The following is a 13,999-nucleotide window of genomic DNA, read 5'->3' as shown; positions in this document are numbered from 1 at the left end:
TGTACAAAACTCCTCAGGAAATAAAAGACAGAGAGTCTTTAAGATTTCCTGAGGAGAAGCAGAGTGAGAAATCTTTCTCTCTTTTTTTTTTAAACTTTATTTCTCACACAAATCTGTAGAAATCAGGTCGGAGTGAAAAAAGCCAAAAACATTCATTTAATGCAGCCGAACCCCAGACTGACAACTACAGACACACAGGAGGGGGAATGGGGAGGAGGAGAGGGAAGAAGGGGGAGACACGTGTACTCACCAGAAGAGCCAGTCGGCCTCCCCAGAGCTTGGGAGGCGGAGGAACGAGGAAGAGGAGGAAGAGAAAAGACACATTTTGGAAGAAGAGAGAAGAGAAAGAGAGATTATAGCAACAGACAAAATACTGTAATGTTATAATGGAGAGAAAGAGAGGGAGAGAGAGAGAGAGAAGGAGAGAGAGAAGGGGAGAGAGAAGGGGAGAGAGAAGGGGAGAGTGGGGCGAGTTATAATGGAGAGAGAGTGATTGATCTGACAAACTGAAGCTGCAGCACTTCTTCCTGCTGTTTATCAAAATTAAAATCTAACACACAACAATGATTTTACAAATCACACCTAAGGCCTGAAGAACATCTGAGGAGATGATCCAGACCTGATACAGAATCCAAAACCAGATCCAGAACAGCAGAACTCAGAGCCGGTAAAGAAATGATAACAAATACGATCCAGAAAAGATCAGGAAATTATAAAGAAATTATCCAGAAATTATCATAAAAACACAAAATAATCCAGAGATAATAAGAAATGATTTTTTAAAATAAAAAAAAAACTGCAATCTGCAGCATTGTGGTTACCGTAGCTATGTCACCATGGTTATCGCACATCCCAGTACAGTCCAGTTCCTCTGCTTCACTTACTTGAAACCGGTTTTAGTCTCTGTCTTGGTTCCCGACTGCTCTGGGTTCGACTGGGACGACTTCTCCTGGAGAGAGGCGTCGGAGGGGGAGGAGGGCGAGCTGCAGCACACACACGCAGACACACAACACACACACACACACACACACACACACACACACACACACACACACACACACACACAGGGAGAGAATGAGGGAAAAGCCAAGAATGGAGAGAGAGAGTAAAGACCTCTGATTTCCAAACATAGTTTTCTGCCAGTTCATCCCATTGCTGCTGCTGTGTGAGTGTTTGTAAACAGACGTTAGCCTGGCTGCATCCTGAAAACCCTTTCTGATTTCAAAATATAGATCCAACTCTCTGAGGCTGCCAGAGGGGAAACCCTCTGTTCTCCGGGTCAGAGGTCAGAGGTCACCACCTCAGCAGATGAATGGTCAGTGTGACCATGCGTCCTCTGTAGCTGCTGCTACTTCGAAGTGAACAGCAGCCAAATTTAGATCAGGTACAGTTTTTGCTTGTTATGATTGAATGTCCCTCGTGAAATTCTCTCTAGCGCCACCCTCAGGTCAAACTTAATATCACAGTAACAGGACTTCACAGTGTGTTAGTGCGGTAGTGTTGTAGCAGAGTGGGGTCCTCTTAGCAGGTCTGAGGTCAGTCTCAGTGTTACAGACCTGCAGGCGGCTGAAGGCTCCTCAGAGATGGAGCTGGTTTTGGAGAAGAGCCTGGACTTCCTGCTCAGACCCAGAGCTGACATGTGGTGGCTGAGGAAAGAGCGACTCCTAGTGGTCCAGAAACACCACAGCAGAGAGAGAGAGAGAGAGGGTGAGGGGGGGGTGAGGGGGGTGAGAAAAGGAAACTGCAGTGGTTATAACAGACAGTGAACCCACACCAAGTCACCCAGAATAAGAGGAAGAACCAGAACCAGCACCAGATCCCAGATAAGATCACATTAGAGCTATTTTCTTTATTAATCAATTAGTTGTTCAGAAAATGCAACTAATCGATTGCCTCTAATGTTTGAGACAGAGAGCAGCAGCAAACCCTCACACTGGAGAAATTGATTCATGAGGATATTCCAGTCACAGAGTTAAGATGCTGTTTTCATGTGTGAAAGAATGAAAGTGTGAAAAAATAAAAAATATAACAGGTGTGAGAGACTCAGAGTAAAAACAAGCTAAGCTAACATTAGCGGCAGCCCAGCTAACAGCCCCTAACTGACATCCTGTGACCACAGAAGAGCCCCAGAAAAACACTGATTTTTAATGTGAAACTACTTATTGTTTTTTAAATTAATTATTATTTTTTTTACAGTTTTAATTATCAGGTCTGTTTGTTTTTGGGGAGGAGGATAACTAGGATAATTCTGCTCCCAGTAAAAACTTCAGTTTTCATAAAATGGTATTATATGTTCTTAATTAAGCCTCAGATGCATTAAGACTCTGTTGTAAAGGAATGTATCAGTGAAACTGCAGCAGTGTCTTTATTAGGTAAATTTAATTTTCAGTATCATTTTAAAAAAAGTGTTGAATTAAAAATATGTTCCTGTGTAGAGGTGTAGAGGAGCAGTGCAGGTTCTGCAGAGACCAAACATGAGCAGAAATGTTCTTCATGTTTCTGCTAAGGAGAAACATTCCTGCTTACTGAATCACAGAAAAACCGTTTCCAAATAAAACACAAGTCCCCCTCCTCAGGGAGCTGAGTCTAAACATGGTAAAGTTCAGACATCAGTGGGAGACTGGGTCAGACCAGAACTGCGGACCCGGAGTGATGAGGAGAGACAGAAGAGACCAGGAGAGACCAGGGGAGACAAGAGAGACTTAGAGAGACCAGGGGAAACAGGAGATCAGAAGGAGAGACAAGGAGAGACCAAGAGAGTCCAGGAAAGAAAGGGGAAACCGGGAGAATCGGGGGACAGGGAAGACAAGAGAGACAGGAGAGTCCAGGAGAGGCAGGGGGACCAGGATAGACAGGGGAGTCCAGGAGAGACCAGGAAATACAGGAGAAACAGGGGAGACTAGCTTCCTGTCGGTCCCATCACAATTAAATCTGTTAAATGTGTTTTAAATGTGTGATAACATTTGAACCACTTTTCTTTTGTTATTAGAAAATCCTATAAGTTTCTGAGAAAGAAAAAAAAAATCATTCAGTTGTGTGGAAACAAAATAAAATGTTGAGTTCTGTCATGTTTCAGCACTGATTCAGGATCAGTTATTGATTAGATCTGATAAATACTGATCACCCTCATCATCACAGTGAACTTACGGGCTGGACGGTGTCTTCGTCTCCTGCTCTGTGGTCATGGTACCGTTGGGGGCGGTGTGAGGGGGCACGGGAGACCCTCTCTGGGATCCGGACGGACTGGAGGCGGGGCTGCCGGCGTCAGAGGTCAGCGGGGACGAGGCCCTGCTGCTGAGCCCGGCCGTGGGACTGGTTGAGGAGGCGGAGGAGATGGCAGGGGAGAGTGGGTTGTTGGCAGTGGTGGAAGGGGAGAGGAAGGCAGGAGGGAGGGGGGAGGTGGAGGGGGAGGAGCCCGCGGAGGAGGACAGGAGGTCGGGGAGATTTTGACTGGATGTGCGGCGGCTCTTTCGTCCCTCCTGATCACCGGTGGCCATCTTTCTTCTCTCTTTGCGGAGGTGAGGGGAGGAGTCGTCCACATCTCCATCCTCGTACCTCAGAGCTGTCTGCAACACACACACACACACAAACATATCTACTGTAACACCTCGTGGCTGTTGTTGTGTTTGTTTATTGTCGTCATTGTTTGTTGGTACCTCATAGATGGTGAACTGAGTTCGGAGGTCAGGCTCCGTCCCCTTGTTGTTCATGTGTTTGTGGATGATGGTCTCCATCCCCAGCTGCTCCAGACTGTCTGTCACATCGTAGAACGAGTCCTGGTCTGGGAGCACCGCCAGAGTCTGACGCGCGCACACACACACACACACACACATACGTCTCCTTACATCTCATATTACAGATTAGGAATCCAGAGAACATGTGACATGTCTCCCAGGCTTTGTTGGCAGCCACGGTTTTACAGCTTGTCATTAAGAGTCTTTTCAAATTCCTCGTAAACTGACAAAATTAATGTGCGCTCTTCATCTGAGAGATACGGTGCACGCCTGTTTTATGCACACGCACAAACTCAGATTAAGTTAACACCGACTCAAGTTACCGACATCTTAACCACCGTTGTAACATTTAACACAGATCGAGGCAGTCAGGGTTTGTCAACCCCGAGTTAAATCAGAGTAGGTTAAACTCCCTTCGTAGTACAGGCCTCAGATCCTGCCTCAAGTCTTTCATCCTCACTCTATTAAGTGTGTTTGTTTATCTTGTTGACTAATTGTTTGTCTACTGATTGTTTACCTCATCAACTCACTGTTTACCTTGTAATTAATTATTTACCTCGTTGAACGTCTGTTTACCTTGTCCACTAATTTTTACCTAGTTGACTGACTGTTTACTTTGTCTGATTGTTTACTGATTGTTTACCTTGTTGATGAGTGTCATGGCGAACATGAGCAGTTCTGTGTCGGAGCCATTTTTCTCCTCCAGGATGTCCATCATGTAACTCCACGGTTTCATACCTGCAACACACACACACACACACACACACACACACACAAAGTATAAGTTTAAGTTTCCTGCATCTCCCGATGTCACGTGATAACACATTAAACTACATGTAAACATAATCTAAAAACAACAGACTGTGTGTGTGTTGCAGGTGTGTGTACCTCTCTGTTCGTCCACTGTGTTTACAGCGTTGATGAGCAGAGGACTGTTGGACTCTGAATACTCCACAAACACGATGAGCAGCTTCAGAGCTGTTTTCACCACCAGACGGGACTGAGGAGACAAACATGTTCAGTGAGCGTCCAGCAGGTGGCGTCACAGCTCCACTCACTAACTCATCCACAGAGGAAACCTCTCAGGTTTGGAATAAGCTGCCAAAGTCACTATTACCCCATTACACCTGCCTTTTGTGATGCATTCAGGTGTTTATTGTGCCTGAATTATTTTAATGGCAGACTGTTCTTTATGAAAACGCATGAGTCTGATCTATCAGTACATACACAGCATGTGTAACAAGATGCAGAGTTGTGTGGTTCAGGACTCACCAGACTTCCTGTCAGTGTGTAGAGCCACTGCACCGTCTCGCTGTGGTTTATCACTCCGTTCATCCCGTCCACAAACAGCATGATCTGACTGAGAGCTGAGGACAGACACACGGTTACAGACGGTTACAGTTACAGATCAGTGTGAGCTTTAAGGTTTCCACAGTCAGTTTCCAGCAGCTCCGGAGTGGTCTATAATCTGCAGAGCTGACTCAGCGCTCTGTGGGTTTGTTGTGTTTCCATCCTCTGTGGCTTCAGACTGAGCTGCTGCTACATCTGAGGACACATTACTGACTGCTGGAGCTGGAGCCCAGACTTGTCTGAGCTGCATCTGATCTGATGGCCCCTTCAAACAGTGACTCCTGAAATAAAACCTCTGGCTTGTGATCCTTAAAATGAAGCAGGTGGTGACCCAACAGTCAGAAATCTGGGTGTTATATTTAATCGTCGTGGCTCGATTATTGCAACTCATTATTCTTCTGCCTGAACAAAAACATCCCCGGATCGCCTACAAATGGTCGAGGCTTCTCACCAGGTTCTCTATCGTCTTCACACTGACTCCCCATAAAGTCTAGGGTTCATTCTGAGATTTTCATGATCTCTTTCAGAACTCTTCATGGTCTGATACCTCCACATGTCAGTAAACTTTTACTTCCAGGTCTCTGAGTTCTTCTGGCGGTACCTCTGCCCAGGCTTAAGGACCAAAGGAGATTGTGTGATTCAGGCTGTGGATACAAAATAAATCTCTAGGGTCCTGAGATGCGACTAATCAAGGACATATTTTACTATATTTCTCAGACCGTCTTTAATCACCACTGTCTTGTAAAATACTAGATGGTTTTATCCCCTTAGGTTTCTAAAAATGAAGCATGCTAAAACCATCAGACAAGTGAAATCACACAGATATTTCTTTGCTTTAAGGTGTCACAAGTCAAAACGTTTGAGGGCCACAGCTCTAGTGTCACTGTGACACTGGGTTTGTTCTGAGAGAGATCAGTTCTGACTAATGAGGCAGGAGGTGGCGCTCTCACATGCACAGACTAACACACATAATCCTGTTGAAAGTCCTGTGTGGGGATAGAGAGAGAAGCCATATTTCACTGATAATATGCTCTGAAACTAGTGGAGGAGAAGTGGATTTCGGTTGTAGGAGATCCAGGTTTCTGTGGCCACAGATTCTGTCAGGAAGTAACTCATCAAACCTGTGGGAGGTCTGTGTGTTGATATGAAAAGATTTGGGGCGTAGTATCCCTTTAATCCTCACTGTGTGTCCTGAACCATCAGTCTCACCTCTCAGGATGTAGTTCTGGTAGTTATGGTCGGCCTCTGCTCCAACTTTAATGAAACATGTCAAACCTTCAGACGCCACGAACTCTGGAACAAGGTCTTTATCATCCTGAAGCCAAAGGAGAGACACATCAGGTCATCATTTAGTTTTCGATCAAGAATATTTCGCCTTTTCTTGCAATTTTTTTCCGTCTTCAGTTACAGACGTAAATATGATGAATGACAGATGACTGGTGTGTTATTCATTGCGTGTCACAGATGTGTGTGTGCATGAGGATACTGTTGTTACTGTAGGAAGGTTATTGTGACAGTATCTGATCATGACTTCAGCTGATTCCCAGCTGCAGCGAGTGAACAGATGAGTCATTTCTGAACAGGGTTAAACAGACAATTTATTTCTGAAGAATTCATCCAAAACCTGCTCCTCTTTCCAAAGGAAATAAACCTGCAGGAGTTTTACTGTGTTTGAGCAAGTATCTGAATTGAACAGTGTTTATGGGAGAAGTGTGTGTGTTACCTGGAAGAGCTGTTTGAGAGAGAAGAGAGACCGTCTGAGCTCCGGACCATGAGAGTTATACAGCTTCTCTGAAACACACAACAACAGCACACAGGAAGTCACTTAGTGTCCACGCTCATATGATTATGTTGAATGTAAGCTGCTCTATAATGACTATTAGAGGAAGAAACACTGCTCTGCAGACTGAGTGTTTCTGCAGCAGTGAGTCTTCTCCACTGAACGTATCGAGTCAACGTCACATCAGGTTTTAATCAGATCAGTTACACAGCTGTGAATCAGTGTGTAAAGTCAACAGGCTCCAGCTGTTGTTTTGAAAACACATTTAATCAACATTTAGTGTCTTCAGCTGCTAAGATCATTTTCAGATTGAAGCTACAGGTTGTTAACTTTAACCCATTCATGACTAATGACTGTATTTAGTATTTTAAGGAAAAGATCTGCAGGGTTTTTTTTCCTGTTTGAGGTGAAAACACATTTACTATGGAAACTGTGAGGACATATGAGGCCACACAGGACAACATCATAATGTTTGATGTCACATACATATCATGAATGAAATGGCAGACAAGTCTGACTTTCTATTAAAAAATAAATAAATTTAACATTCATTTGACATGTTAAATATCAGATTTTCTCTGGATCAAAAATTATTAAAACTGAATCAGATGCTTACAAACATGTGCTGTAACTCTGTATAGTTTCAGTCATTATCATAGTATCCGACTATATTAAGACTATGTTAAGTTTTACATACAAAACTGTTGTCTATAAATCGTCTCTAAGGTCTGAACAAGGTCAATACTGAACCAAGAGAAAACAAAACATGATTTTACTTTTTGTATTTTGCATCATTAGAATAAAATATTATAAAGATCTGAACCTAACCTGTTGTTCTAACAAGTAAAAAAATGATCTTTGAAGAAACTTGAGCTGCAGCCACAGATTTTAACTCAAAGATTTAAATAGATTTGTGTTGAGCTCAGTAAGTGTCATTACATCATGATGAACAATGAGTGGATCAGACATTTCTCCATATCATTTATACGTTCTGAGCAGCAGTGGAACTAATACCTGTAAAGTTTTTCCTGAAGGTGGCGCTAGAAGGAAAGATCATGGGGTCATTAAAGTCTGAAGCTTTGGGACATTTTATAACATGTGGTCTGAGATATTTGCCCCCGGACCAAACTGTTGACTCACCAACAACATCGTGGTCACAAGCTGCTGGTCTGACCTTTTTGGTCAAAATAAAATCATTTATAGAACAAAGGAAAAGAAATTATATCTTCACCCTGAAGGTTTCTGAAGAGCTCAAAAAACAATAACATCTGATCACAGGTCTTTATTCTCTGGTCACAATGTGATCAATGTGTATCTAAGGCAGACCTGTCAATGAACATAGAGTGTGTCATATGATCACATGACACCAGCCTCACCTTCAGTCGTGCTCTGATCTCATTCTGCTGCATTTTACACCTGCATCTCTTACAAAGTAGATGTTGATCTCAGTCAGATTATCTGATGAAATAAAATGTTGTACATGTACAAACACTAGCTGGTCTAACAGCCATAACGTGTGTGCCTGGACAGGACTAACTATGGCCGCTCTCACATTCCTGACACACTTGTGGGTTCTGGTGACTATAAGTGTCTGTCACTCTGTGCAAGAACCAACGATGTATCAGCGTGTCCACAGAGGAATGCATCTATTTCCTGTTTGTTTCACAGAGGTGTTGACCCCTGACTCACTCAGAGGAAATAATGAGAGATTTTAAAAATCAGCTGTTTTAAGGAGAGAGACCAGCAGAAGAATTCAACGTAAAACATCTTCAAACACACTCCAAAGGCCGTCAGTGATGGTGTTACTGCTGCTAACACTGCTAGCACCGACTGCACCACGCGACAAACCACAAAGCCACAAGGCCTTGTCTCTGACAGTCGCTGTTCCTCTGCTGAGAGGGAGGCTTGTAGCAGGGTTTGAGGTGTAGTTACCCTTTAAATGTACGCCATAGCAACCACCCAGATCCCCCACAGCAACTACCTGACAACCACACAGTAACCACTTTATGACAACCAATAACCTGTAGCTCACAAGCAGCCACTCAGAATACCTGACATCCAACTAACAATGCTCCTACATCTCCCCAGTAATGCTGTAGCAGCAGCTTCACAGAGCTGCTACATGTCCTGAGCAGCTACTCGAGACGCCAGGAAGTTGAGAGGTCAGAAAAACATGTTGTTGCTCTTTTGGAGTATCAAAACAAATCTGCACTCCACCTGCAGAACACCTCAGAGGAGGAGAAAAGGAGCAGAAGATATCTTTGTTTTTCAGGGTATTTAATTGTGTAAAAAATGTTTTGACTACATTTAATATGACATTTAATGTATCTGTTACCAAAACACAAAACTGACTTCATGTGAAACAAACTTAGCAGAGTGTGCGCTACTATTGATGCAAGTAGCTGCCATCTTGAATTCTTATGTTGGGACTAGTGGGATTTCTCCAACTTTCTGAGCTGGAAATCCGACTTCAGGGGACGTTCAGGTTGAAACCTCCAACTAGTAACTCGGAAATTCCGACTTCTGAGTACAACTAGAACGCACCAGAAGTCCAACACATTACCAGACTATAACCAGACCAAACATGTTGATCAATGAGCTTTAGAGGAGCTGGTAGCCACGTGGATTTAGTTGTCTTTGGACAGAGCCAGGCTAGCTGCTTCCAATCTTTAGGCTAAGCTAAACTAATGGCTGCTGGCTACAGCTGCATATAGGATTAACTTAAATGTTGAAATGCTCTTTAAAGGGTTGATCTCAATTTTGTAAAACTTGGTTCACTAAACACAAAGCTACTTTTAAGAGTCATGGCTCCATCATATTTCATCTTCCTTCCTTCCACTGAATAGGTAGGAGTCTTCTTTGAACTGATTCTGAAGATTTCTCTTTTTTTTGGTGACTGGTGGGTTTTCCTTGTCTTGTAGTGAGCTCGCCGTGGGGTGGGAATTGACGCTGACGTCCAAGTTAGAGGCTGAACATAAATAAACTGGTCTGGAGTCAGTTTGAGGGGACAGTGGAAGAACACAGACCACATTAAAACAGTTCATGAGAAAATGACTCTGAGATACAAATCAAAGCAAAAAATTAGGATATGAAACAGAAATAAACACACACACACACACAGTCAGTACCCACGGCCTGTCATAGCAACAGGAAGTCATGGGGGTTGGTTGGTTGTCATGAAAACATAAAACATGAATCAGGCCCTGTTCATCCTGCATGGCCTTACCAACAGATGTGAACACATCACCCATAATACCACTGGACAGATTCCCCATTATACTGGTCAGACTGGTCAAACCTCTTCATCATCATCATCACATCTGCACATCGACCTCAGGTAACCTCTGAGCTGACTAAATCTTTTTAACTAATTTTAATATTTACTCTGTCGTCCTGGGTTGCTTAAGGCGATTTTAAAATATGAAACATTTTGGTTCCTTCATCAGCTCTGACCTCTGCTACCGGCTGTGACTGGACACTGGGCATCAATCATCATGTTACACTTAAATTGTTCATTTAAATTAAAGAGTTCAATCTGCCAGGATGTTTGTGTGGGATGAAAACAGGATTACAACACAGGCAGAGTTCATCGTCCAACTATCACAGCAAAACAAAAGCCCGTCAGCAGAAACTCCTGCAGCAGAATAAACAACAAAAAACCAAGTCAGGAACATCTGCAGCCATGGAGACAGTTTGATATTAAGCCAAACACTGGACCAGTGTAATGAATTTTACCAGTAGTACCATGTTGCTCTTGACTTAACTGAAAGAGCTCATGAATGAGTGGAGTGACTCCAGTCCTCTAGGTGGTGGTAATACACCTAAAGGCTGGTTTGCCAACTGCCAATAAAACACTGAATAAGAAGAAGCAGCGAGTGAAGCAACACCATGATCAGCAGGATGACTAAACGACACACATTAAAGGAGTAAAAAGGAGTAAAAACTAATTTGTTCCTTGTGCAACTCTATAAATTTACAGATGTAAATTCTATATAAATTTAAATCCTTAACATTTTTTAAAAATAATTATTAGCAATTAGCATTAGTATTTTAGAGATTGTTTTGTTGTTCTGGACCTTGTACAGGAGATCTGTCGGGTAATATTTATGTACTTACTTAGTATATTTTTGTGCTGTGTTGTTCTTACTGTGTTGTTGTGCAGAAATGGAGGTGTGATATTCTAGCAGGTGGGCATGCAAATTACAACCTTTTGCCATGACTTTTTTCCTGCAGTATTTACATGTTGCTTCGTCTACGGTTTTTGCCAGGTTCAAATCCATATGTTGGCACAGTTTTAGTTTTCTTAAAGACTCAGTCAGCCATGTTTCCTCTCATCCTCACCCCAGGAAACACACTGGCATTAATCTGTTTACAAACAAATAATATATAATAAACAAATATACAAACAAAAAAACAAAATATTGCTTATTACTAATCCAATACAAGATGTATTTAGCACCATGACGCCATCGGCGCAGGTTGCGGATGTAAGCTCCTTTTAAGTCATAGTGACAAACATCAGTTCAGCTGGTTCACATAAAATAGAGCTGGTTTAAGCTCCTACACCAGACTGGACTGGCACAACCAGAAATCAATTCAACACTAGTAGAGACTCTCACAGGTGATGGTGCATTATATCAACCCTTATTATGAAACTTCTCCTGCAGGAAACAGCAACATAAGAACATCTGGCTGCAGATTCAGAGACCAAGGGGAGATGAAGTAGGAAATTTTCAACCAAGAAGCAGGAGGATGACGTGCAGAGTCTGCTGTCTGTTCTCACATTATGAGACTAAATCACTACATCACAACAAGAGGTGGAAATCATCACGAGAGAGCTGCACTGGTTCTTCCATCTTTGTAAAAAGATGAGGTTTTCTTAACTGTGACTCTGTTTGTTGTAAAATGAACAAAAAACCACAGAAATATGTTTCACATTTTCAGAAAGACAGCTGGAAAAGTAACTTCAGTAACTGTCAAAACTGCTGCCTCAGTACAAAATATTCTGACATGACTCTCTGTGAGAGTTTGAGTGAGTTGTGTTTGTCAGAGTCATTTTCTCTCTGAGCGTTTACTGTGGAGTAAACAGGACACTTGGTCTCATCAGTTTATTTAGCTCTCATGTAAATACATCTGTCACATCAGCACGGCAGAAGATCTCATAACCCAATAACCAGAAAGATGCTACTGTAAATTATACTAATTATTTTATATTTACTCTGCACAACACACTGAGTCACTGCACCACAGGTTTATTTAGTTTGGTAAACTGCCCTATTGTTCTCTACAGTAGATTACTGAGACAGTAAACCCTGAATGAAACAGATTAGTGGGGATACGGCGTCTCAAAGCAGCAGCAGCACTGTATGAGTCACAGCTATAGAAATAGCAGCTAGTTATTGTGTAGTTATGATCAACAGTTTTACAGTCTGGTGTCAACTGACTGAACAAATATTTCACAGGAGGATGAGACATTTTTAAACTGACAGAACAATAAATCTGTTGTCCAGGCCGAGTTCTGCTCGTCTGCACAATTCACATAAAGTGAGAGTCATTAGAGAGAGAGAGGTCGAGTCTCAGGACTGTGTCAGATGTTTGTGATCCAGTCACAGTTTGTGAGTGAGAAACCTTTGAGAAACTTCTCCAGATCTCGCAAAAGTAAATGTCCTACACGAACTCCATGTCCCTCCTGGCTCTGTCACTTTCCATCCACTTTGTCTCTTTGCATGTGCATGATGTCCAGTTTTGGACTTTTCTTGACCGCAGAAATGGAGTAAATCAACCTCAATGATTCTTCTTTTTAGCCGATTTCCAAATGCCAGAAAAATCAAAAGTTTCAAAAATCCTCATTAAATCTTCTGTCAGTCAGTCAAAAATATTGATCCTGCTGCACCGAAACAAAACAGCAGCTGAAAGTCACACCGTTGTTTCAGTGTTAAAATGTTCTGTAGATCCAGTCCTTAATTGAGATTAGCTGAGACACGTCTTAACCTGTTGTGAAATACAACATACACCTGTGACTGCATCTCTTTTACTGTGGTATTCACTCATTCATTCATTCCTCAAGTGCACAAAAACCTCTGGTTGCTGTCGCTTATGAATGATGTGAAGTCATGTCAGTGACAAGAAGCAAATGTAAATGGAAGAATTATTGTTTGTTATCAATAAATTGTGTTGTTTTTGTTGCTGTGCTTATTTTATAAAACCTTGTCAGGCATATGTAAGAATGGCCCTTAGCTGTTCTAAACCTCAAGGGGCTTATTGCTTTAGTTTTATTTGATAGCAGAATAAATTCTGTGTTGGTTGAGCTCTGGTTTTGATTTGTATTAAACATTAGTTTCATTAATTTTTGAAACTTCATTCTACACATCAACAGCTTCACATTTCATATTTAAAAAATGTAAGAGTAAAAGTTCAAAGGGTAAATATCCTTAAGATAGTATCATATGCATCATTGTTGCTCTTCACTGAAGCTCTGTGACGTCTCCACTGAGAGGAACATTCAAACCACAGACTGTGTTTTTTATGGAAATATTCCACACGTCTGCTGCATCATTTAACACACATTTCCCCAAGATTCAGGCATCTTTGGAAACTTCAAGATCTCTGCTAGATTTTAAAATTCTGTGAGTTTGGTCAAAGTGTTTGTCTCCGGAGGGTACAACAGGTTGAAGAGGTTAAACATCTAATCACTTCAAATTGCTCAGTGGGAGAAACGGGGCAGATGTGACTTGTCATTTCAAACTAAATTACAACCAAACAGATGAGAGATGAATAGTTTGTGATATTCCAACAAACAGACTGGGGGAGATTACAGGGAAAACACAGACAGACGGGGGGATCCCTGTGGAGATCCTGTGTCTGTGTTTAAAAACAAGTTAAATAAAGCTCAGTAAGGATCTTTACAGCAGCACCCTGCAGCTCTGAGACGACTGCCTGTCACCGTCGAACAAAGGCTGGCTGTGTTTTACATCAGTTCGTCTGCACCATCTGGGCTGTAAAAAACGGTGCTCAATGGAAAAAAAGTCCATCCCAAAATATTTCACCACTGTTCAGATGTTTCACCGCAGGAGCTGAAATGTGGATCCACAGAAACTAAAAATAAATGATTACGTCAGAGTTATGAATGTTCTTG

The 13,999-nt window shown here is 42.2% G+C and overlaps 1 protein-coding gene across 8 annotated transcripts in view; it reads right to left on the bottom strand.

Annotated features, from left to right (window-relative positions):
- Nucleotides 1-13,999, bottom strand: part of fhod1 (formin homology 2 domain containing 1) — a 47,127-nt gene that overhangs the window by 13,495 nt on the left and 19,633 nt on the right. For 3 of the 8 annotated variants that reach the window (XM_018692805.2, XM_018692807.2, XM_018692806.2), the window contains exons 4-13: nt 6,808-6,875; nt 6,294-6,399; nt 5,007-5,101; nt 4,623-4,734; nt 4,378-4,472; nt 3,657-3,800; nt 3,148-3,566; nt 1,557-1,664; nt 885-983; nt 251-277 (exon numbers count right to left, since the gene is read on the bottom strand). In XM_018692805.2, coding sequence (XP_018548321.1) covers nt 251-277; nt 885-983; nt 1,557-1,664; nt 3,148-3,566; nt 3,657-3,800; nt 4,378-4,472; nt 4,623-4,734; nt 5,007-5,101; nt 6,294-6,399; nt 6,808-6,875 — 1,273 coding nt within the window. The remainder of the gene's footprint in view (nt 1-250; nt 278-884; nt 984-1,556; nt 1,665-3,147; nt 3,567-3,656; nt 3,801-4,377; nt 4,473-4,622; nt 4,735-5,006; nt 5,102-6,293; nt 6,400-6,807; nt 6,876-13,999) is intronic. The other 5 variants (XM_018692808.2, XM_018692810.2, XM_051076039.1 and 2 more) reach the window with 3 other exon arrangements.

This window comes from Lates calcarifer, linkage group LG2 (genome assembly GCF_001640805.2).
Source record: "Lates calcarifer isolate ASB-BC8 linkage group LG2, TLL_Latcal_v3, whole genome shotgun sequence".
NCBI lineage: Eukaryota > Metazoa > Chordata > Actinopteri > Centropomidae > Lates > Lates calcarifer.
The sequence above is the reverse complement of the archived record's forward strand: the minus strand, read 5'-3'. Positions and strand labels throughout refer to the sequence as shown.